Source organism: Patagioenas fasciata, chromosome 4, assembly GCF_037038585.1.
Source record: "Patagioenas fasciata isolate bPatFas1 chromosome 4, bPatFas1.hap1, whole genome shotgun sequence".
NCBI classification, from domain to species: Eukaryota; Metazoa; Chordata; class Aves; order Columbiformes; family Columbidae; genus Patagioenas; species Patagioenas fasciata.
The window spans coordinates 48327687-48354217 of record NC_092523.1 but is presented as its reverse complement, the minus strand read 5'-3'; the positions used below and the strand labels follow the sequence as shown (position 1 = coordinate 48354217).

Here is a 26531-nt window from a genome sequence, read left to right as displayed (position 1 = left end):
AGATTCAGCAAAGGCTTGTCTACCCAGTTATTCTGGAATAACTGTTTTGGCTTTACTCCACATGGAGATGTCTTTTTTCTGAAAGAAAATGACATTTTCTAGTTAAACACTTTAAAATCTATTTTTTTATTTTATTAGACTAATCAAGGAGACAGATTATGAAATACCCCTGGATATATGACAAAAATGCCTTGCATCAAGTATCTGCTCACAAGTTTTTTGTTCAAATATGCAGCTTTTGTTGGTATAAAGTGTATTTTCACAACATTTAAACAACAATCTTTATTATACACAAGATAATTTATTCCAAAAGATGTTCCATGCTCATCTGAATACAATCTGCACACCACAAATGTATAGAACAATCAGACCTGCAGGTTTATGTGGTATTAATTTTCTTTTTTGTCACTGTAGCACAAGAAAAATGCACACAATTATAAAGGTTTACAGTGTCACTAGCACACAATCTGTTCACAAGTCTTGCAATGCATGGCATTCTTCTTCAATCCCCAGCTCCTAGAGCCAAGAGAATCTCAACCTCTGCTCAGATCTGTAGGTTTAATAGCTGTAAAGAAAAAGCTTGCGAAAACATGGATCGATCATTCCATACAGATTCAGAAATTGGAAGCCAAACTAATTTTCTTTTGAACTGCAGGATTTTTCAGGAAAATGGTTGAGAACAACCAGAATTCTGGAACAGGGACCAGCAAATCCATTTACCAGCAGCAAATCGGAGACTCCCTGCTAAGAGGAGATTTGTTTCACCTGATCTTGTTAGAATTCAATTTCTAGTTATCAGCCCTTTGTTCATGGGTTGATCAAGCTGGCTGCTGATAGAAAAGGAGCAGAGGAGGCAAGAGAAAGAATTTGCAAATCCATTCAACAGAAAGTTACTTGGTATCAGAGATGTCTCATAGCAGGAGCTAAGGGGCACTCCGTCCTCCCCCAAAAATGCACACATCTTGTGCAGTGGTTGCTTCAGGCCAAGGATGCTGGTACTCAGCACCACATTGCAGACCTCCTTAGAATTGGATTTCTTACATCTGTACCCTGCATCCATGAACCTGGATGATGCCATGCACAAGAAGAATGAATGTCTGTATGGCAGAAAGGAGTGGCCTGAAGAAACAGCTTCAAACTCTAGAGGCAAGTGTGTTTCCTACGATTCACAAAGTTTGATGCAAAGATTTGTAACTGATATTCTGGATCCAGGGTTATCTACATCTGGTTTGGAAATGCAATGGTGTGGCAGAGGCATAATACTAAGTGTTAAGGACTGGTACTGGGAGCTGCTAAGGACTGAAAAGTGGGAATAAGCAAAGAAAGGCGCACTAGGAGCCAAAAGACAACAGTGAAATAAAATCAAGTAGGAACCAGTGCATGCTAGAAATGTCCTTTTAGTAAATAATTGCCTATTATTTTTTTCCATGGGATCACTGCCTCATCCACAGTGCTGGATGGTCCCGTGCTTTGAAAGAACAGAGGTGCATTGTTTGCAGGCTCCCTACAGAATCACGGAATGTTAGGGATTGGAAGGGACCTTCTACATTTTTGGTTTCCAAGTAGTGAGACAGGAAGGGAAGGTGAAGGAAGGAAACCAATGTAGCTGTGGAGGAAATGCATCCTGTGCTGCCTTCTGGTAGCAATTCCTGCCTCATACTGAACAAATACCTGAGAGCAAGCTGTTCCCAGGTAATGCCATGGTATTCTTTGTATCTCATACGGTTCACAGAAAAACACAAACACAAAATGCAGCTGCAACAGATCAATGGAAACAATACTTTCAAAATAGGAAGCAAACATTTTATTCTACAGAAAAATACTTGTGGTGTGCTCCAAATATCTCAAAATCTCAGATATCTGCTCTATTTTGAAAGAGATGAACCTTGAGAAAAGGAGCAAAGCAAACTTTTTTTCAGTAATGTCTGACCAGAGAAGTTGGGTTCCTTTGCATGAACAGAAAGTTTTATTCAATTGACAATCCAGTATTTTAGTGCCAGCATGATCTGAGAATGCATAACGCAATACAGGGGCAGGAGTTTATATACCAGCAAAAATCCAACTTCAAAACAAAAATCCCCCTCCCAATGCTAATAGCTACCATGTCTGCCAGATAAGGTTCACTTGGGAAAGCTGTCAAGAGATGATCTGGGAAGCCTGCCTTGTAAAGAAGAGGTCTCATCTCAATTGCAAAAAACATCGCTTCCATATTAGCTCGGATACTTCTTTATTTTAAAAATGGAAGCAACATAAATTTATTTAATCTTTCAAGTGTCCACAACAGCTTTCCAAAGGAAATCAGAGGGCTAAGAGATGGCTTCCACTCAACTTGCAACCATGATACATTCCTATTTTAAGCCTGTCTCTTGCAACTAACTACTGGTTTAGGTAAACTGTGACTGTAGTACCAAGTCAGAAATCCAGCCCCCATGACAAAATAACACAGTTTTAGCTCTCAGTAGCAGATAGGAACATGTTGTTTTAAAATAGTCAAAAACATCTTTTGAAAATTCGCCCACAAGTGAGTCTTAAAAAAGATGCCCCTAGAGGAAAAAAATATTTGAGGGAAAATAGTGAGGGTTGTAAAGCATGTTTCTGGAGCCTACATAGCTTTATGTAGATTAAGATGTAAATAGGTGCCTTGGCTTTTTAACAGTGTGAAAGTTTGGTACCACCTGTTAACTTCAATACTACAACATGTCTTCTAGAAGTCATTACTTCTATAGATTACATAAGGACCAAATGGTTTGGCAGAGCTCAGAGGCTGGACTCAGCGAAATTCCAAACCAATTGGGAATATGCAGGTGATGTGCATTTTGGCTAAGTTCTGTTTTGACAGAGCAAATACTTTAGGAAGCTATCTAAACAGAAGTGATGTAACACGCAAATTTTACGCTACACACACCACATACTAATGATTCTGTGATTTTTCAATCTCTTGTTTAAAAAAAAAATACCAAAGCAAGACCAATTGCTATGAAAAATTACTATTATGTTTCAGCTCAGGCATTGCTTTCTAAAAAGCAAACAAAGGGGATAGTTTCAAAAAACAAGTTCTAGTGAAATTTTACCCTTGGATAACACTTATTTGCATACACTGTACCACATAGCTCTGCACTGCATGGCTCAGTACTTGTGCACTATTATTTGTGCCCTCATATATATTCAACAGGCACATAAGCCTTACTCAAAAATTAATCGTTACCTAGCTCAATGAAATAGTTGTTTCTCCAAGAAATTATTGTTGATTTTTCTTGGTCATCAAAACAAAATCCTACAAATTACATAGGTCCTTGGTATGCAGGAATGCTTTAGCCAATATATAAAATTGCTCTTTTTGCACACACTCCTTCATTTTTCACTCCAGAAAATAACTGCGAGAGTAGCAACAGAGAATGAATTCCCTCTTCAGGCATCACCTGAAGAGCTTCAGTAATGTGAACACTTCTACAATGCTCATGATCTATCTAAATTGTGACTTGGGAGAGAAGCAGCAAGTTCAGTTTTCACTCCTATTCAGTCTTCGACCTCTATGCTAAATAAGCAGATGGACTGATGATTATCAGCACCAGCTGCAACTGTTTTAGCAGCATGGATGCCTGTCCTGTAGGAATCAGACTCCGGCTATCAATACTTTTCAAAAAGGCTACAAGCAGCACACAAAATGCAGTAAGCTTTTGTTATTTCCAACTCAAACTGCCATCAAAACAGCAAGCCACTGTCATAGTTTTCCATCCCTTTTATCCATTCTATGAAGTACAACCTCACAGCAGATATGGTGTTCAGGGAATCCAGGAATGCCAGATGTTAGCATATGTGGGACACAGAAGAGGGGAAAAAAAAAGGTAAACTGCATACAGCAATGAAATAAATAATACTGTGATTAACAATATCCTGACAATTCTGCTTTTCAATTCTAGTGCAGTGGGTGTTAGAGGACAACTTCTGGAAAGTCACACTCCAAAGTATGAAAAAAGCCACTATCACCACATGCTATACAGGAAAAATAATTGCCCATTAAGTACTAGGACTCAATTTCCTCCCCTACAAGGGGAAATGTTTCCCTTATCGGTGTAATCCTGGGCATTTCAAAAATGTGCAAAGCTAAGAAATGCACAAACTGGAGAAGCATGTACACAAGAGTTTGTGGATATGTCTGTACTGCAGAGTAAGTACGATGCTGAGAATCTCGGGCTACGCCAGGGTCTGTACTTCCTGGCCTGGACCGCTGCATTGACTCTGGGGCCTCACACTCTGGTAAGTTTGAGGCTTGAAAACTCAAGGGATATGCAAAAAATAACTACAAAAAGCATCAAGGAATGCAAAAGCCATCTTCCCAAATGGACAAATTCTCAGCTGGTATAAATCACCATACATCAATCAGGAGGCAGCTACACCAGCTAAGACTTTCATTTACAAGAATGCTGTGCTGTAGGCTGAAAAGTTCACTTAATTTGCAGGACAGGTTAGAATGATTAAACCCCCAAAGTGATCTTACACTGGTTGCAGGACTGGAATCTTTGCCTCACAAGTGAAAGACTTAACAATTATACAGCACACTTGCTACAGAGAATTACTTCACTGTAAATAGTCTGCACACATATGGTGGGGGAAAAATATCTGGTAGACATCATTAAAAAAATAATTAATATAAATGCCAAGCCATCTTAAAAGGAGTTTTAATAATCAGTGAATTTACCAACAACCAAACAGACAAGCAAATTATCAAAGTATCCATGTTGATTAGCTTTAACTGCAATACGCTTTGAGCTCTGGGCATACATTTTCAAAGTAATTCAGAGACTGCAATTATACGTAAATGTTTGTCACTAGCATAGTATGAATTTTTAAAGCTTTTAAAAAAAAATTAAGAGTGATAAATATTCTAGATAACATATCTGCAAGGGCTTATTCCCCTTCATATTGACAGAAATCACAACTCTTGGCCTTTGACCTTAAATCAATAGCGATGGGGACTCAATTACTCAGTAATGCACTGCTGCATACCACCATCCTTAATTATTACAACTCAATGCGCTATTAATACCTAAATACAATCTCATTAGAATGGCAGAGTCTTAAAAAATAAAAGGGAAACAAAGAACTATGGGCAATACATTTAATCTTAAAAATAGGGGGAGTATTTCATCAGTTCCCATGCAACTGAATAAAGCTCCTGTTCATTTGCCTGTCCTCAGATCACAAAATTGTTTTAAAAACCTGGATGATTCATAAATGTTCCATCAGTGATAAATATAAACAAGTGAAAAACTGGCTGTTTTTCTTTCACGTAGTAGGTATCATAGACATCACAATTGAGAATGTGTATTAAAAATAGGAATGTTTTCACGATGTAGCTACATTTTTATAAACAGTAAGAACATGTCTTAATGCAAAGGCAGCATAAACTGGATTATCTCCATAGATTTCAGTGGAACTGGGCTGTTCCACAACAGCTTCAGAATGAGGTTTACAGCACACTCCAACACACTCCACAAAAAATAAAGAAACCTATAAAGGTAAACACTCTCAGTCTTTGAGTGAGATGTACTGTTAAACGTGAGAGATGTTTAAGAGATGCAGATTAAGAACATTCTGGTACACGGTAAAAAAAAAAAATAACCAACGTTTGTAAATCAGTCTAGACAGACCATCCTCTTGATGTCTAAAACATCAAAAAATCATAGGATCTACTTCTCACTCCATATGTTCTTCCCTCCTCCAGTTTCAGCCTAATCCTTAATATAACTCAAACATCCCTGCCACAGAAAGTCAAAACAATAATGTAAAATTTAAGAAAATGCAGAAGGTGCTAAACGTATCAATACAGTGCCAGTCTACGTGGCAGGGTATTAGGAGCTAAGCTGAATACCAACCACCTCACCCAGATGATGTCCAAATACAAATAACTTTCCTCCTTTAGTCATCTTATTCATCTAAAACAGTACATTTTGTTTTTCTTATAAAAGGTCTTAAGGATTCACTTTATGTGTACACCGGGTCTGACATGTAAAAGACAAGACACACAAAATCCACGTCTGCTGACTGTTGATCTGTCACAACTGCCAGTATCAAGCACAACAGCATTTAATTTCATAGTGAAAAGACATTACAGGTTTTTCCCCATACACTCTCTTGGTTTATACATCTATACAGGTTAAATTGGTCTTTCTTGAATAATAGAAATATAAAGCAGGTATTAACTTACCTTACGTCCATCACTTGCATGGCAGTTCACATTTAAAGGAGTCAATAAAGCCATCAGTTTTTCTTCATTACCACTCCTGTAAATGGAAAGAAGAGGATTACCGAAAGGGGGGGAAAAAGGGGCAGAGCCCTGTGCAAAACATTTGCTAAGGAGCTGGATATCAAAGTAGAGTATATCGAAATCTGTACTTTGCCAGGTAGAATGTCAGCTAGCTAAAGGATCTTCTGAACATTTCAAAACAAAGGGTAAATACAGAAAAGAATATTAAATGTACAGATCACGCAATTCTCTCCTTAACCTCATCCTATGTTTCCTTCATCTAATTTTACAGATCCTCTGAAAGCCATTTGCTGAATTAAATGCTCTAAATCAAATACATTTTCATAGGCTACAGCCCATAACATTTTAAACAACCGCATACCAATATCCAGAAATTTTTTAAAAGGGTTAACAGTCTATATTAAATGGTTTTGTGCTGTCAGAAGGAAGCATGAAAGCATCTTTGGAATATATGACTGAACTTCACACCTTTTGTATAGGCTTCTTTATGTTCTGTTCTGATAAAGCCTATTTTCAAAATTTATCCTAAGATAGCAGTAAAAACCAAAAGAAAAGAAAAATTATCATGTGTAATTTGCTCCTAAAAAGAACAGTCACAAAATGATAAAGAGGATTTAAGCAGCTTAAGGCAAAAACTCGATATTAACCTTATAACTACCATAGGGGGGATTTCAATTACATAAACAGGCTTTTCCATTTGTATCAGACCATAAAGTCCAAAGCGATTTATGTTAATGAAGTGGTTTGTTTGCATCATTTCATGGAAAGGCAATGACAAAACATCGCTGTTTTAAAAATCCCTTTTCCTCTCCTGCTTCCACCCACAAAATATGCTTTATATTCTAAGCAGCACTCACCTAGCAGCTTCCAGGAGTTCGTCCTTCTTGTATTCACCTAAATGATTGCAAAATATCATGCTGTTAGCATTTGGCAGAAGACAGATTAAGAAATGCAGTAGGAAGCAAATACAGAATTAAAACCGAGAAGAGGAGAAAAAAAGCCCACACCCCGCTGGGTGATGGAGCTGTGACGTGAGCCAGCTTGTGGAGGGAGGCAGCATCACCAGTACCTTGGAGACGGGCAGCAAACTGACGCATCTTCTTGTCCAATCCTCCGATGGAAAAGCTTTCTTCGGACGACCAATGACTGCAAAACCTTATGTCCAGAAACACAGTCCCGCTGATAACAGCGTGTCAGCTGAAGACAATGTCCCCACCCCCTGCCCTATTCAGTATGTCACATTATACTTGGGAAGCATAATAAATTCTGAGACAAAAGCGAGGCAGTGCGGCTTTTTAAAAGGTACAAATCACCCATCTCCAAAGCTCTCACCTGCCTATTTGAAGGGTAATATTAGACTTCACCAAGTTCTTCAGAAGAGAGAGCAGTGAAGATTTAAAAAATTCTACATATTATTTCATCAGCCACTTTCCGAGAAATATGCATTAGAAATAAAAAGCACAGACAAAAGAACATGAACTCTCCAAGAGATTTTGTTATGAGACTCTGAGATTAGACAGAACCAAAAGTAATGTTAAAGCGACATTTACATTTGAAATTCTGAGTTACAACAGAGAACTCAGGAGTGTCATTGTATCACGGGATTAAAATTGCACGTGAATATCTTAAAAAAAAAAGGCACAGAACAAGATGACTTGTGGAAGTAGGATGGTATCGTACAAAGCTGAATCACGATGACATCGCACAATACAATTTTAAGGCAATTTCAATTCAGAAATTAGAAACATAGTTTTTAAGCAGCTTCATAAAGTCACAGAGCAGAGAGTATCCTAAGAGCCAAAAGATGCAGGGCTTGAAAAACATACCATACACCACGTGCCAGAGAATTAAAGCCTCTAACCTCAATGCTATAAGAAAATGGGAAGATGCAACTGCCATGCAAGAAAGAAAAGAAACCTTTGTGCTGCCTCATGTGTATTTGCAGTAAGCCTCCAGTGAAACTCTCATTACAGGTGAGGAAAGTCATCGGACCACGGGAAATGCCAGATCAGACTGCAGGGAAACAGGAAGGTTCCTCTGGAAAAAAATATTCCTCAACAAAGAACTTCTCTCGGCTGTGGGAAGAGGGTCAGAGTCCTCTTCTATCAGAAACAGCCTGGTTGTTTCCCCCATCACAGCTCCTCTGGTTATCAGCAGAAGGGGACAAGAGGCACAACAAACCCAGCCCTCTCCAGGGCCTTAAGGAGCCCCATTGAGTTCAGCATCTGCTCCCACCCAAAGGGAAGGAGGAAGAGGAGGAGGAGTACAAACAGCCAGGCACCTCCCAGCCCCCCCTGGCTGGGGAATTCTCAGACAAAGGCAGTACCTGCATCTCATCATATTAGTGAATCTTCCTTTCACAAGCGTGTTTAATTGCTTTCTGAAACATATTCAGCTTTGGAAATTCACAACAACCTTCAGCAAGGAGTTCAACCACCCGAGTGCCTCTCGCATGATAAGTCTCTTAACTGAGAGGTTCTGTGTTGCTGAACCCCAGCGATGGAGCAGGTAAGTTCAACACTAAGGTGAAGATCTGAAATTGGCATTTAAAATGTAGGCCATGAAGGTTAATCGAGCTTTTGGAAGAATTTATATGTCTGTCTTAATGACAACTCTATCATCAAACAAGTAAAATGATACAAAAATCTTGTCTTGCCACCACTCTCCAACTTCATCAGAGGGAGTTCATGCCCACCACAGGCAATTGCATTTTCAAACCATGGTGTATGTTCCTCTTTTATTATTTTAATGAAGATAAAATACTGGGCACAGCTGTGAGTGTTCCAAATCAATGGTGAGTGAAAAGCTCTGGCCAGCATGTTATGAAGAAAAAAAAAAATAGACACTTTATTACTACTGCATTACTTGTGCAACAATCTCAAACAGCGGGATCTCCTACAGGAGTTATTGGCCTGTATTATATCAACATTTTAGAGATCTAATCAGATTAAAAGACCTGTTTGCACATTTTGATTTGGCAGTGCACCTAGCAGTCCTAACCAGGTTTTTGAATACTATTAGGTTAGAAAAGTGTAATAACATTTTTACCTTCATGCTCAGTAAGTTGGCACATTAAAACACAAAATCCCTTTTGTCAAATACCTTAACAAAAGCTTTACTGACCAACAGAAATGGAAGGCTGTGGGTCTTGATTTAGAAATATCCTGCTGTATGCCTAAATAAATCAGTTACTTCTACTAAGTGGTATGGTTTTTTTTTTTAAAAAAAAAGGTATTTACAGGTGCCGCTGAAATTCATAAAAACAATTATTGAAATTTGTCACAGCTCTCCCACACTGTGATATGGATAAGGAAAATATTATCTTGTACTTAGTTAACTATATCACTCTCAAAGAGCCATCGCATTTTGCAAAGCAACACCCAAATTTTCACAGGTGCTTACAGAATGCCACCAGTTTGTTAGAAAAAAGCCCAGTGCACTCCACAGGGCTCTGCTCTGCTGGCTAGGAAGGGGGTGAAGGGGAAGCCCTTGGCCACTGGCACACATGGCTGATGGGTGTCCCTGAGTGAGGACAGGTGGCCGATGGCCCAAGGGAAGTGGTGGCACTGCCCGCAGGAGCGGCTGCGGCTGGCCCCGGCAGTGTTCCCTTCAGAGGGCTTTGCCAACACGGCTAAAGCTGCTTGGCTACAGAGCATATCAAAGGCCATCCTGCAATGTTTGGCCACAGCTACCTAATAAAATAAGCTTTTGCAAAGAATTTGAAAACAAACCATGTGTGCTTGTGGCAGAGACGAATTTCAAGTTCTGAGCTGAAGTACAGAAATACAGACCATCAGCCTCACATAATACTTCTGATCAAAGAACGTCAAACCGTTTGACTTGAACCAAGCTAACATCATCACTTAAAGAACTCCTTTGGGCAGGTTAGGATTTATAGCTTTGCAGAAGGGCATCTGCACAAAAAAGTGCAGGTAACACCCTGAATTACTCTTCCAAATCTCTTAGCAGTTAGAATCATAGAATCATATTGGTTAGAAAAGACCTTTAAGACCATCAAGTCCAACCATTAAGTTGCTAGCTTGGAGAGAAAAACATCCTTCCAATCACAGCATCAACACAGAGGATTTTTTGGCAGCAATATTTTGGATAGCACAAAGCTTTGTCTGCCAGAGGTGTGAAAGATAATGTTGTTAGACCTCACCACAGAAAACCAAAATTGAAATAGAAGGCTGCAAACAATTTTCATCTATTTGCTATCTGTCTCTTTCACCATATCTCAGTCCAACCAGTTTTTTCCGTGTTTCATGGCAAGTCCAAAAAACACATGGCCACAGCACCAGACAGATCCTGCCACAATGGGTGGGTGAGAACTTGCCAGGCTTGCCTCCCTTCTCCTGTAGAGGAGAGCCCGGAATGACAACCCAGAGAGGCTGCTGCAGCCAATGGGGAGAGTACTGGACTTGCTCACCTCCACATGCTGGGTAGCCCAGAGACAGCTGGCCTGGGAATTTCTAAAGGTGAGTACAGAAATTGAGTGAAATGGGGGGCAGAGAGTGCTATACCAAAGCAGTGTCCCTGTCAAATCTCGTCAGACAAAAGCTGGTAGGTAAGCAGAAATTGCTCTGTGTCTGGTGTTCACTGCATCTGAACAAGTTCATTACTTACAGCTCACTCAGCATCCTTTAAACCAGCAAGTTCTCTTCTTGCTCCCCGCTCCAGATCACACCACTGCTGCTCCATCTATGCTGGTACTAGGAGGCCACCACTAGTAACCACAGATAATTGGTGTTTCAAAACCCACCTACCACCAAGGCAGCTAACTAGCCCTTATCCCTCTTCCCTCCCAGGAGAAAAGCAGTTATCTCAAAGACCTCTGATCAGCTGCTGCAAACTACAGCGACCACAGCTCCATGCAGGCTATGCAGCCACTGCTGTACCTGACCCCAGCTGCATTTTACAGTAGCTGATTAGCAGCAAATGCTTATTAACTTTCAGACACCAGCGACTGCTTGCACCCAGCAGTTCAGCACATCAGTAGCTGGAAGCTCAACTGAGATTTCAGTGGAAGACAGCAGACCTTTCCTTGCATGAGGCAACATGCTGATCGGCAGCCACTTTGAACCCAAGTGTAGCTGATGAAAGTAACTGAAAGAAGAGCGGAGTATTGAGCTGGAGACATACATACACAGGCAGATGTAGGAATATCATATTCGGGAGAGCAAAAGACAGGTGTGCACCAATGGTGACAGGCTGAAATCTTTATGAGCTCCTAATGTATTCCTTCCATTTGTGCCTTCCAGCTTCATGATAAAAGCCACAGCCAGAAAAGCACAGCCAGCCTGTTGCAGCCAGTCCCCATTAGCCCTCCTCTACCATCAGCCCGTTCTTCCTGCTCCCCATCTTCAGGGTGCCATCTTCCTATTTTTGTGGTTACTAGTGCAACATATGTGTTGTTACACTAAGTCACACTGAAAATCTAGGTGCTGCATAAATCAATTCTGTTATTACAGAGTTACAAGGAATAATCAGTCAATCCACTTCTAGCTTTAATTCACTAGTAACCTTTAAATTTTAAACTTGCTAGATGAACCTGTGAAACATGACCATCATATACGCATGTGTTTGAGAGAAAAGAAAAAAAATCCCAAATTCTGGGAAAATAAAACATAATTAATCAGTCCTACAGTATACTTTACAGACATATAGTTTTATTTTACTCTCTCCCGAAAGTATTGAAATTTCATTTGACTAGTGCAAGTTGAAAAACCCAGCTGAATACAAGGTATAAACCAACAGGGCTTTTTCAATGCATCTACACTAAGAAACAAGGTGAATTGCTCTCCTCTCCTCACCTACACATCAGCTAATAGAGAACCCAGCCAGAGTCAAAATATCAACCTGGACAAAGCAATTTTTTCATTATCATACTATCATGTGTCAGTTTTCCACAATGAGGACTTTCTTAAAAAGACTGATGTAACACAGATTAAATAACACCATCATTATTCAACAGCAGAAAATAATGGGGGGAAAACTGGATGAAAATATTTTCAACCAAACTGAAAAACTAAAGGGGATGAACAAGTTGAGCATCATATGGAATCACAGTTACAAATTTAAATCCCCAGACTACCAATAAACAGTGAAAAATTTTACACTAGACAACAGTACTCTGCTGCTGAGATATCTGACAAAAGGACAAGGGCCTGATGAATATGCAATTGTGGCCACAGGCTGGGGAAAGAGGATTCATTAACATCACAGAGTGGCTGAGGTTGAAGGGACCTCTGGAGGTCCTCTTGTCCAATCCTAGAGAAGCCTGCACAGGGTAGTGTCCAGATGGCTTTTGAATATCTCCAAGGATGGAGACCCCACAACCTCCCTGGGCAACCTGTGCCCATGCTCAGTCCCACCAAGCTCAACTCATTAACCTTCCAGGTGGTAACCTCTTCAGAACCTCCCATTTCTTTCTTGGCAGCTTCAGGCCTAGCAGCTCCGGAAGCCAGGGAATAAAATCTTGCTCCATTAGCAAACATGGTAGTTCTACATTTGACTTTGACCATGTGCAGAATTGTTATTGGCTGCATACCATGAAAACCTGAACTACCACTTTTGAAAATACAAGTCCCATGCTAAGATTGACAAGACAATTGTGAACAGCCCTGCAGATTTTTTTCAAATAAGCATTCATAATGATCCAGCAACACAGTGGATGTGGGCTCTCTGGCACAGCAGTAGACACAGCAGGTACCTGAATCTTTCCTTTTCACTTAAATGAAAGTGTTTCTGGTGCTTTTCCAACCAGGTACTCTGCTAGCAGAGGAATGCATGTGGCTGCTGAGGAAACAGCACCAGAGTCCCAGTGCAGCTGGGGGGCCGAGAACTTGTTTTTCCATCATATTTGTTACTTTACCCAGCACAGCCTGTGGCCACCCAAACAGGTCCCTGAGAATGAAAAGCCTGGGCAAGATGCTGCAGAGACGAGGGAGGGGAAACGGAAGCTCTGCATTTGAGCTGGCATTGCTACAAAGGAAGCAATCTACAGATCAGAATCCAGAGTTTAACAAAGAAATAAACACCATAGAAATAAATTAAAATCTACCTTTTTTCTGACCCTCCCGGACTTCACAGATCCATGAGCAAGCAATGTTCCCACACCCACATAGGCTATCCGTTTTAATCCACTCTGATCTTCAGAGTAATTATTTAAGCAAATATTCAACATAATCAGAGCAGGAGGCTTTTAGTGCCTGTGACAGACTACTAGACGTGGCAGGAGGGCAGTGTGGCACTGTTTGGTATGTGTTTTGTTTTCAACACTATTTTCCTAGCATACTCATTTTATTTTCAGTATGGATGCTTTTGAAGTGTTAAATCACTCCATTAAAATACTCATCAATTCCTTCTTCTGCATTTAACTTTTCTTTCAAGTAAAGCAACAGGTGAGACTAAAAGGAGATAAACAAGAGCAAGGTGTTTCTACAACCCAAAAAGCACAAGGTTGTGAGAATAACTCCCTGACACAGAAAAAAAAACCTTCAACAATAAAGAGAGGTACATTGAAATAATATCCTTTGGGGAAAGGTATTTATAACTAAGAAGTACAAGAAACATATGGGAAGGAAGAGGAACAAAAATAATAATTTCAGATTTTGTTATACTCCTTTACTTCCCACTTGCTTGGGGTAATTTCTTTATGCCTCCTGCATTTCTTCACTCAGCTGTTTCTTACAAGTAAATGGGCTGATTTTATAAGCTGTCTAATAGGCTCGATCAGGAACAGAGCAACACCCTAATACTAAGATCTTGTCACAGATGAAAAATGCCCAAGCAAGTCTACTATACACACAAATGACAGAAAAGCAACTTGAGAGACAACATCTCCAAGAACAAGTTGCAGACAAGGGGAATGTTACCAAGGAGGAAAAGTTTGGTAGCTTGACTCTGCCTCTTCTGTTGAAGATCAGGCAGGAACTGTGCATGCAGATTGAAATTAGCCATTTGTAATAGAAATTTTAAAAGTTAAAATGGCTCAGCTGACAGGGAAGTGCTTTTAGAGACATGTTTTAAACGGGGAATGGATATTAAAAGAAATAAGCAAGCACCATTTGGTTTTGGCCACAACTCTACCAAACCACTGAGCTAGCAGCATCCTACCTGGAATAACTTTCAGTTATGTGGACAGAGGCTGAATCTGGAGCATTCTTGATTTAGTCTTCTAGAAGAACAACGCTGGATGTCTTCTAAGGTCCATCAGAAAGCAGCATGTTGGGAAATCTGCAGCTTTGTACAGCGCAGACTGGCAAAACCTCTGCTACAGTCTTAAGTGATGGAAGAAGCTCTTGTCTATTATGCCATCAAAGTGCACATATTACATAAGCATATATAAGGTACAGCAGTTATTAGATGATGTCTTCATATTCAAGTATAAATTGCATGTATGTTATGGGGTTTGGCCACTAAGAAGGACGAGGTGGTATATCAAAACGTGTCTTTGGTACATGTGCAATTATAGTACCATTAAGTTTACATTTGGCACATAACATAGTTCTGTTTCTCAGAGGAGCTCTTTTCAGTGGTGCTGACCTATTTGTTAAAAAATGCTATCAGATTTGCTTCACCATAAAGTGGCAGGAAGATGAGAAAGTCCCTTTGACAGAGGGTTTTAAATTTCTCAACTCTCAGGATACAAAGACAAAGCTAAGTCAATCACAGCAGTCAGAGGAACCTTCCTGAATGTTCAGGGAAAGGACACATCACACTGCAGGACCACAATAATAATAAACCAACAACCCAACAAAGACACAAAAAAAAACCCTTAAAACCACCCATCAAGTGGTAATCCATATAATTACTTTCAACAATGCTATCATGCCCTACAATCTAATTTCTTTTGAAATAACAAATCTGACTCATCTTCTAAAACTCATTCTCTTTAGTGGACCTGTACAAGTAGTTTCAATTTCATGTGAGTGCATGCCACTCAAACACCACGCACACGTTTTTATTTGTAGTGTGAAAAATGTATCATTTTCAATACAACTGTGCTATTTTAGAATGCTGTACTATTCTTGAAGACACACCACCACTCTCGTCTGTCAGGTCATCAGACTGACATTGGAAGAGAAAAAAGAATTGTAGAATTTCAGGAGACTGGGAATAAAATCCAAACCTTTTGCAATTCAAACATACTGAGAGGGAAAACCTGAAGGGGTTGAGGGTCATCTTTTCGAAGTTCAGTACTCATGAGATATATTGTGAAATACACATAGAAAAGGAAATTTTATTCCCCCCCCCAAGGCTACTGAGCCTTCCCCATCACCCACTCCTTCATGCCTAATGCAAAGGCAACATTCCCACGGCTCTCCCTCATCATTTCTTGTATTAATTCCAGCTATCAGCAAAAACAAACGTCCACTCTAATTCCCACTACTCCATCCATGCTCCATATGAATAACTACTACATTGTACTATTTCATTTTTCCAGTAACTACTTCTTTCTCATTTCTGGAGTATGTCTGCGTCTGTGTTTTCTCTCCAGAATTTCTAGGAAATCTTTCCAAAGGAAGACAAAGGACTAAGAAACTCTTTGACGAAGAATTTAGTACAGTAGAGGTGGATAAATGGCAAGTACTAGCCCCAGAACTGAGCATGAGAAATGCACCACTTTCATATCAGTGAGTGCTTTTCAAAAGCCAGGTCCCTCCCCGTCCTTCCAAACAATCTCCTCCAACAAGGAAATTATATCATCCCTCAGAATATTATCTGAAGAGAAACCACAGAAATGCCTGTTTATAAGTGACAAAGAGCATGGAAGACTACTAGCAAGAAAATTACACCTATAACCCTCAGGAAAGCCATATTGTATGAAAGCAAGCTCCAAAATTATGTTCCATCATCTAGTCTTTTGAAAAGAACTCAGAGTGAATATGAGCAGACTAAATTCTGCAATCTCTCTGATCTTCCCATTGTAGATAAAACATGCTAGCAAGCTGAGGACACTGTGTCTGAAAAATCTATAGCTAGATTCAAAATTGAAGCATTTATTTTAACCAAAAAAATCTATAGTCTTTTAGACACAGCAAACATGACTGACTTTGTACTAACAATTTGTATGGATTTTAAAAAGTGGGGTTTTTTTTAACGTTTGCTAAGAAAATTGAGACAAAATGTACCTATGTACCAAAATATTTTTTTATCAACCGAATTTTTTACTGGACAGTAAAACCCTTCTTCTGCACATCTGAAGCTACCCCATGTATCTAAACTTACTCTACAAGCTTGAGAAAACAGAAGCTTCCATCTTGTAAAAATGCACACGCGTTGCCATGCTTGTCGTGCAGCACATACCCTGTAAGGAACTCAAATCCAGTGAAATCACTTCTCTACCTCCTATACAAAAAACACAGAACATTTCTTATGCCTGCTGGGTCACTGAGTAGCAAACAGAGGGAAGGAATTCCTTTGTAAGTGGAGGAAACACAGCAAACCTGTTGAACACACTGCAATGAAACCACCCAGCTGCATTTTGGAAGTTAAAGAAAACACTGCCACAACATTATCTTTATCACCAAGAGCGGAGATATCATTAAAGGAGAAAATATTAAAAAAATAAAAATAAAAATAGTCAATTTATTTTTATGCAACAATTAAGTGAAGTACAGCAAGTAAATCCTTAACAAAAGAATGTCAAAACAGAGGTAATAGATTTTGTTATAACAAACAATTTTGTCATGCAAAACTGGAATCTGTCAACAGTTCAAATATTTTGAAAAACATTCATTTCCCCCAAACAAAAAGAAAGTAACAAAATAATTCAAGTGCTTTTCCACTTATATTAAAGCCATATAACTCAAATAATTTTTCCTTGCTGCTGCAGGCAATTTTCGCTTCCCTGTGGGGTTTTAATTGTCAGTTAAAACAGCTGGAAAAATAAGGAAAAGCTTGGTACAATTCAGGGGAGAGAGAAGACTGCAGCATGACTGCAAACAGGATATGCGGATTGATATGAAAGCCTCATGCTAGCACCCCAGAGTAAAGAAGAGCTGTGTTTGACTTAGATAGATCCTTCCCTTCCCTTACCCATCCCATCAGATCTCATTATATAGAGAATATATACTTAAAAGTGATTGTTCCCTTTGTTTTGTCTGATTTTTTAAAAATTGCTTTTAATGCCTTTTCTGAACACACATTTGCACTAGCAGTGGTCAGTCACAGCAACTCAGCTCAAGCTTTGCCAGCTGTGAGCAGTGGTGTGGTCTCTGGGTACTCACTCAGGCAAGGAGCTGCTCTGTGCCCTGCATGAGACTGGGATGTTTTGCAAGAGGAAGGAAAGCAAGTTTGTATTTATGGAAAATATTTGGAGTCTAAATCAGCAAACTGTTGTCCTCAATAAAAAATGTCTATTAAAACACCAGCTGGGGGAAAATGAAATTGTTATTTGCTTTCAGGTACTTTTTGCTACTTCTGTTGGAATACCATACCACAAGATAGAAATGCAGCAATAATAATATCTAATGTCAATATGCAGGAGGTCTAGCAGTGAAGGGTTACACTATTTACTGACAACACAAGAATAATTAAATAGCACGTACAATTGGAGTTTTCCAAACATTTTCAGTCCCTTATACCAACACCACTGTTTCAAATGCTTTGCAATTCAAATGTTTGATAGAATAGTTCAGTTGGAAGGGACCTACAATGAGCATCTAGTCCAACTGCCTGACCAATTCAGGGCTGATCAAAAGTTAAAAGTGTGTTATTAAAGGCATTCTCCAGATGACTTACGCACTAACAGGCTTAGGGAATCGACCACCTCTTGAGGAAGTCTGTTCCAGTTTTGATCACCCTCTCAGTAAAGAAATCCTTCCTAACTTCCAGTCTGCACCTCTCCTCGTACAGCTTTGTGCCATTCCCACGTGTCCTGTCACTAGATACCAGGGAGAAGAGCTTAGCATCTCTCTCTCCACATCCCCTACTCAGGAAGCATTAGGGACCCATGAGGTTGGCCCTCAGCCTCCTTGTCTCCAAACTAGACAAACCAAGACTCCTTAGCTCCCTCTAATAGAAAACAGTATAACACACATGATTTCTTAAAAAAAAACAACTGGTAGCTCTAAATGATAATCGGGTTCACTACAAAGTCTGGAAATAAAACAGCACCACAGGAAAAACGACTGATGGAAGGAAAGAGACACCAATTAATTAATTAAATACAAGAACTTTAGGGTTTAGCAGACTGCTGTAATTATATGTTTCACCTCCAAAGGAGAGCATTTGTTCTTCAACTTTTCATTTATGCACAGGAAGTTTGATTTGATGCAATACAGGGCTGCCTGTTCAAGACACACCCTACACAAGATGACTCCATGGAAACCAGTCACCAGTTATGTCCAGCTTGACACTGTTGATATACCATGTGCACTTAATTTCTATTGCACTGGAAAACCAAGTACCAGGACCTCACTGTCACAGGTATATCCATGAATAAAGCATCCTCCAAACCAGATATTCACTCTTCATTGTGCACTAGAAAGGAAATAAATAAACTGCACATACCCTCAGCATGACAGCTCTGCAGGTTTCTCTGCAGACCTGCAGTGAAAGGTAGTTTAATTATGTTCTGCGTGAAGTAGGAAAAAATACTGCTTTCCATTCTCAGTTACTTCAAATAATTCTCACTAGATTTAAAGACTCTGCTTACCTCAAATAATTCAAAATATAATTGGCTGAAAAGTATTCCTACATTCCCCATTCATCACAACCACTAATGATCTTAATTATCCCCAAGAAAATACATTTCAGTGATCCTCTTATTAGCTAAGAGGATTATCAGCAGCTCCTAAGACAGACTGTTTTGCCAGTGGCTTTATTTCAAAGTTATTCTCAGGTACGCTTCATTTCTAACTTCCAAAAAAGTGGTATTTTAAGCATGCATTTGACCTAAAATGAAAAGGACCATTTAAGAGTCAACGTAACTTTTCCCTACTGTGTCCTCAGCCTGTTAGTTCAGCATAAGCTAATTCAATATTACAACTCCGTCCAGAAAGTACATACCATCAAGGAGAAATAATACTGTACCTTTCCCACCACCAGCTTAGGATTCCTGCTTATCCATTTCTGTTAGAGCCCAGTTACCAATGCAGGAGATGGTGGATCTGGTAGTGAGAGATCTTTCTTCCTGACACTGACCTTCCTTTTTGGCATCTACTGAGCATGCCTCAGCAAAGACAGGTTATAGAGGAATTGGATCTGTCTTCAGAAAGCTGGACTATGAAAACCACAGTGAGGAAGAACAATCTCCCAGAGAAAGGGAAGCTCTTGCTGGATCACATTGTGCCATTAAAACAGATCTAGCATAACCTCCTTCACCAAAATCAAAATGGTTTTGAATTTGGATGAATGACACAAGGCTGAAGAGGAACAGGCAAGGAAACATTCAGAGGGGGAAAGCACTACAAGTTTCTAGTTTCCCTTTTCCATTCAACAGGCACACCAGCAGTCTGAACCCCTGGCTGTGGGCTATCTAGGAGTCATCGAACAGTGCAAAATCTGAATCTGCCTCTAGTTTTTGTCAAGACAGTTTTTATATTTACCATTTTTGCCCAAATAGAAGGCTATGCTTAGATATGGAAGCCCTTTCTTGAACATACACATGGTGCTTCAGAAGAAAAATCTCCCTCCAAGAATCAGTGGTGTCTGTGGCAATGTGAACCATAGCTGAAAGTACCATACTTCCAAGTTTTAGGGACGTATTGCCAGCCAGCAGCTAAGAAGCAGGGTCTCAGCAAACAGTCACATTCCTCTTTTTCTTCCTCCTTTTCTCATATTCTCCAAGATGCAGCTCCTTACCTTAGCAAGCAGAGAATATCCCATATGGGAAGGTACGGACACGTATGGTAAGAACCACAAGGCACATAAGTCATAGATTATTTTCCCTCTGACTTGCTAGGTCTCCAGTAGGAAAACACTAGTCTACCATCTTGCCATAGTGCAGACAGACAAAAGTGGGTGGATTCTTGAGATGAAGCTACATTTTCCCTGTCAGTGATCAAGAAGAGGCTTCCCTGTATAGCTCAACAGGGCTTCAAGAGTTAAAAAAAAGATCCAAGAAAGGCAAGATTTAATGGGTAATTAGACCAAGAATTTCCAGAATACTGATGAAAGCTCTCATCCAGCTCCCTGAGGATACTGCATAATTTGAAAAGGAATCACTTAAAATACCTTTTAGATTTGCGGGGAAGACCAGCATGAGTGGCAATTCAAACACAGAAATGTTACTCTCTCCATTCTTAGACAAGTGTCAGATGTAATATATGAATATGCTGCTTATTTTTTTATAATGTCTTACTTTGCTCTTTCCCCTCTAGTTTTATGATCAAGCTTTTTTTTTTTTTTAGACATATTAGAAAGAAAAAAAGATTGCCTTTCACTTACCAGAAACTGGAAAAGTTGGTCACAATTTTTTTTTTTTCTATGACTGCTAAAAATAAATTAGAATCTGCACACCTCCCTTCAAAAGAAAGGTTATTTTTATGTGTTCTGTCAGAGAAAATAAATCTTTCCCTTCCAGGGCAATGGATGACAACAGACCAACCAGCAAAGCCACACATGAAATAGTACATCACTGAGAAAATAACGTCTCTTCACTCAGGTCTGCTTTGCCCCATATTTTTAGAATGCCTAACAAGGGCAAAAAATTGTTTCTCTACAAGTGCAAAACGGATGCTCAGGTTTTTGGATGGTTGTGCTAACCAACAGCAGTCTCTTGGCACCAGCATTCTGTTCAGCTTTAACTGCCTTTAACAGGTGAGATTTACCATGCAGGCAAAGGATAGCTAAAATTTTGACTTCCTGCATTCCTTTCTGCAATAGCCTGGCCACAGAAGGAAGTCCTTCCTGAAGAAGGTTCATTCAGATTGACTATATATTGAAGTCAGACTGCTGTTGACTGGGCTGTTTAACAGTGGATGTAAATCAAGACGCTGAGGCAGCCTACACCCTGCTTCATGCCAGGGACAGGAGTGGAGACCCCACCTTTCTAGTGAAGTCAGCAGAAGGAGTTCAGAGGAGCAGAACATACACAACCTCCTTAGGACTTTGGGCATGTCACTGACTGCAAAAGAAAGTAATATGTAGCTATAGGAGTCATTAATCCTCTAAGCAGAGTATATTAGAGTGGTAATTATCCTTATTATAATTATTTTTATTACTACTATTACTATAATAAAGTAGCAAGACTAATATGACCATATAGAAATGGCTTTCAAAAAAATATTAGTAAAGGCTGGAATTAATTTAAAAGAAATAGATTCAAATATAGTCAGCTCTCAGCTCTTCACAGGGGAGGTTCCCAAGGCTCTGCCTTCTTTCTCCACTGCTGGTAGGAACAGAGCTCCTGAAGCACAGTGTATATTTTACTGAGTCCAGCTCTTTTCACAAATCAAAAGCTTTTCAAAAATGAATAGCCTTATTTCGCTGGATTTTATACCACCTCATATTTGTTTTGTTACTCCTACCCCCTCCCACATTATAATCCCACAAGCAAAAGCAGACTGTGTAAAGAAACTTGGGGGATTCTGCACTGAATCTGTCATTTGTCATGAGAAGCAGCTGGTTTAGGGCTGATAGGGATATATGTGAGTATCCAAGAGTTATTAAAAAAAAACCCACCAATGTGCATCATAGTTGGGTTTTTTTGTTTTGTTTTGTTTTTTCCCCTGCTGTCTTCACAAGAGTCATACTGACAAGCTCCTCTACCTACAGTCATATCATGCCTATTCCCCAGAACAGCTGGCAGCCTCATCAGCCATTTACGTCATCTGGCTTGGCCTACATCAGACACACAAGCATAGCAAGAGGGGATGACTTTGTTGAAGATGGCAGTCAGATCAAAGTTGCTAGTAATGCTACAACTCCACAAGTCTGCTACTTGTGTAAGGATAGAGCTACTTCCCTGCCCAAATTGAAAGACTAAACTGAATTCTGAATCTACACTAAAATATTCTTGCCATTATACAAAATAAAGTTCAAACACACAAGAACATTGTCTTCTTAAAAGGCAAGCAAAAACAAATTTGCAGAGCACAGAAGGAGAACATGATGCTCTATGGTCAATAAATAATCATATGAACTTATCTGCTAAAAATGTTAATGAAAGAGCAAAAAATACAGATGGTTTCATTTCAAAACACAAGGGAATGCCCTCAAAAGAGTGAAGTGCTCGCTTAGGTGAGCAAGGGAAAAATATAGGACTACAGAAAGGAAACACACCATTCAAAAATCTGCACTCTACAGAACAGGTAACTATTTCAAAATATGTTCTGATTACAACATTTAACAATATATGCTTGAAAATGCTATAGCAGCAGTCCTCTAACCTCAATGCAATGCAGCACTGGACTGCATATAGCTTCTATTCAAAGGATACTTGACAAAAAAGAATGGTATCTATGAATAATAGTGTCCTGGAGATAACTTCGAGTACATTTTTTGGTTTGTACATTATTTTTAACTGTCCTTATGTATTGAGACATTTATATTACTAGCCCCCTTCCCTGCATCCTCCAAAAAGACTCAAATCAATGCTTGTACTCTTTCCAGAGCAAACCTCCATGCTTGCCTTTCCCCAACACCTGAGAAATTATGCTGTTGACTCTGGAATATTACACTTTGCTCTTCTGTCAGTCTTTCAGCTTCTTCACTGACTCTATATTGGTACCTTACCATCTTCACTCTTGAAAGATGCTTCATCTGTGAAGCGCTACAGACATTTCATTGCTACAGACAGTTATCTTCCATTTATGGATATAAAAGACAAGCTCCTTCATGAAGAAATGATGCGTTTTTAATATTTTACTCATTCTTACCTTGAATGTCAGCTGAAGACAGAACATCCTTCTTCTCCACTTGGCAAAACTGTCTTTTTTCACACCAGCTTTGCCTCAGTTTTTAATCAGAATGGCAATACAGAACATAGAGACAAAGAAAAATAGCAATAGTATGCAGAAATGGAAACCACACAATATCACAAAAGGAAAACACAGTTAAATGCACCCCTATCTGTGCACCATCCAAGAACAATGAAGAAATCAGTACAGCATTTTAATTGAAGTCCTGGTAAGAAATTGTCACAAATTTACCAAGATGGGTGACATTGCTTGTTCAGTGCCTCCTTTTAAGGGGAGATCAATTCAAGTAACTTCAGATCCACATGCTTGACTTCAACAACATGTACTGGTCAAAAACAATTCTCAGGGAAAGATGACAGACACAATATGTGACAGCATCAGAAAGGTAAATTAACCCCAAAACCAACCTTTGATGCAATTACTGATGCTTAAAAGGAAAACACAGGATACATTATCCAGGCAGATAAGTGGGGAATTATCAGTTTGGATGGGGATTAGTACAGGTATTGCAGGAATGTTAAAGAACCTGAAGGGAAGACAAATCAGGTTATCCTTGAAATGCAAACCACTGGGCTAAAATACGAGGGCAGCCTATGCCGTGGCTTGGATTAGTTATTCCTAGTACCTTCAGTCCCATGGGAATATCTTCAGTTAATGCACTGGTCTGGCAGGGTTCATTCACTACATTAGCCACAGCAGTGTCAAGGTTGCCATTAGACTGAATTACAGATTCAATTAAAACAGCAAAGTAAAAAAAAACCTCATTATAAACCCAAACAAACCTCACAAAACTGTGATTCGACAAAGGAAAGGCGAGTAATCCAGAACGATCAACATTAATGTTGTCTGTCCCCATGGGAGGAACTGAACCAGGCCAAGGTTAGGGGATTTTGCTCCATAGGTCACTACTATAATAATAATTTTTCTTTCAACAGTGCAGCCTGCCAGGAAGCCTTTCACATTTCACAACTTTCTATTAGTCCTCACCTCTTCAGCATATTTGTACTGAAGAGCTACCTTTTTCCTTGCTGGACTTTCATCATTAACTGCTCAAGTCTCTGCAATAGCACTATGCCATTAACTCCGTGACTATTATTTGCACATACTTAAAAAAAAAATACAAACACCATTCATAATATGCTTTTACAAATTTTGCTGAACATTCAAGCTCAGATCATGCGGTGAGGTATTTTGTATGCTCCACTACTTTGACCCAAGGCCACTTACCTGTCTTTACTCCACAACTGCTTTTAAGCCTTCCCCTAAATCAGTGAAGAAAGAGAGGACTAGAAGATCTCTGTATGCTAAGTGTCATTGCTGGCACTGGAACTATAGTAGCTATAAAATGGTCATTAATACCTTCTTAGGCTGGAAATTACTAGGTTCATAACTAGCACAGCAATGATTTCTGAACTGGGCTCTCAGCAGATGTTTTGTCCCCAGTAGTCTCAATACTGGCATGCTAGAGCATTGCCAATTTTTCAAGCAGATTATATGTCATGATCATCTCTAACAACACGGGTCTTAAGACTTGATGATGCAGAAAGTTCCATTGGGTACAACCTCCTCCTCTATTGGCCTCTGTTTCCCTGGTTTTCATATATCTGACCCTCAAAGGTACAAAGACTCATTTACTCTGCTCTGGCAGTGTGAAAGAATCCTGAAGGTCAGATTAGATGATCCTTTAGGCCACCAAAATAGTAACAAGATGACTTTAAACAAATTAATTAAAAACAATTTACCTTTTATCCTCAGTCTTTCAAGCTTAATTTTGCTCTTTTCATTTTCATGTGAACTTTTCAAATGTTATTTATGTTTTTCCAGTACTGAGAAGGTGCAGATTATAAAATGGCTATTCTAAGTCCCCAAAATAGTATGGCTGGAACACACTAAAGTATGTTTAACTTCAAGCATGTAAGTGCGACCAGCCCAGATGACCTTGATATTCTCACGTCTAATGTGCTTTGTTGAACTGCAGCTACAAAGAAGGGCTATCAAGTTTCTTAACTGGAAAAAAAAAAAAGCAGCTCTTCAGCTCTAACCTGCAACGCAAAGAATTCTGGCCTGCTGCCCTACACTGCGCTGCCATGCTCCACTGCAAACATATACCTATTTCAGTGAATGTCAGAGTACCACTGCTCTCAAGGATGACAGCACTACCAGAATGCATTACTCTGTTGCTTTTTTTCAGAATGCAGAAACCACATCTGCACGTTACTTCATTAATCTGTTCAACTCATGGCGTTTTGCTTTTTCAGCGAGGCTCACTGAGCAGCACAAACCCCAAGTAAAAGACACCTCTGCAGCCACATAATCAATTGCTCTACCTGGTGCCATTATCACAGCCAACCTCCCTTCCTGAAATGCTTTATGCATGCATTGTATAATGGTGGTGCAGCACAATAATAATAATAGAGTTATCAGTCTCTCTAAAGCACTTCGTACTCTATAGGAACAATAAGCTACTGTGAGTACAGAATTAAGAAAATCTGGATTCTTTCTGCATTGTATGGAGTGCCAAAATTTCTTCATGTCAGACAAGCTAGGACAAGCACTTCTTCAAATTTCCGCATGATACAGATTCTATTCTGTCAGACCTTTTCACTCTGAATGTCTCTAACCTCTCTTTGTTTGCCAGGCAGGGAAGAGGTATACTTTAACCCTCTGGAGACCACTGAAAGAGGAGGAAAACAGGGAAAAAAAATTACTTGATTCAGACATAACTTTCTTGAAGTACATAGGTACCCAGAAACCTAGAAAGAAGCCTCTCTAGAAAGAAGTATGACAGGCAGGGAAAAGAAACAGAACAGGACAGAGCTGGCCAGGACAAGAGAAAGAAGGGTTAGAAACAGGAATTATTTTAAAATCAAGAGAGATATTAAGAATCCTCCAAGTGAATTAAGGTGTACAAATATTTCTTTGGTGTGCAGCAAACCTCAGTGAATACTATTAGCATATATACAAATAAAATATTAAAAGCAGTGACTTTGCATCCAAACCTATTCAAAACACTAAGACACCCTCATAAAATACTGGCCACTGATAAGCGCATTGTTACAGGTAAAGTTCTTCTATCTGTCTTCACCAATAGTAAGGTTGTGCTCAAGCAGCCTTTCTCTCACCAAACTGCACCAGAGAAGCCAAACTTTTAAACCATATTGATCTGACAGCTATGATACCCACAAGCATATCCTCAATGGCAATGACAACATCACAAGGTGAATATACTCCGGATCTAGTGACATTCTTCAAAATCTTCACCCCTCTAAACAAGAGCAAGATTCATAGCACTTGTAATTTAGCAAACACTTGCAAAGACTGGGGGAATAAGAGCAATAGCAATACTGCAACCTGCATTCTTTATGGAGTACACAAGTGCCAGCAAATTCACA

The 26531-nt window shown here is 39.5% G+C and overlaps 2 protein-coding genes across 3 annotated transcripts in view; one reads left to right on the top strand and one right to left on the bottom strand.

Moving 5' to 3' along the window:
- The window catches only part of ERI1 (exoribonuclease 1), a 146367-nt gene that overhangs the window by 12166 nt on the left and 107670 nt on the right, over positions 1-26531 (top strand). The gene's annotated exons all lie outside the window — the stretch shown is intronic.
- TNKS (tankyrase) overlaps positions 1-26531 on the bottom strand; it is a 138425-nt gene that overhangs the window by 58581 nt on the left and 53313 nt on the right. The window contains exons 4-5 of the mRNA XM_065837978.2: positions 7126-7162; positions 6209-6284 (exon numbers count right to left, since the gene is read on the bottom strand). Coding sequence (XP_065694050.1) covers positions 6209-6284; positions 7126-7162 — 113 coding nt within the window. The remainder of the gene's footprint in view (positions 1-6208; positions 6285-7125; positions 7163-26531) is intronic.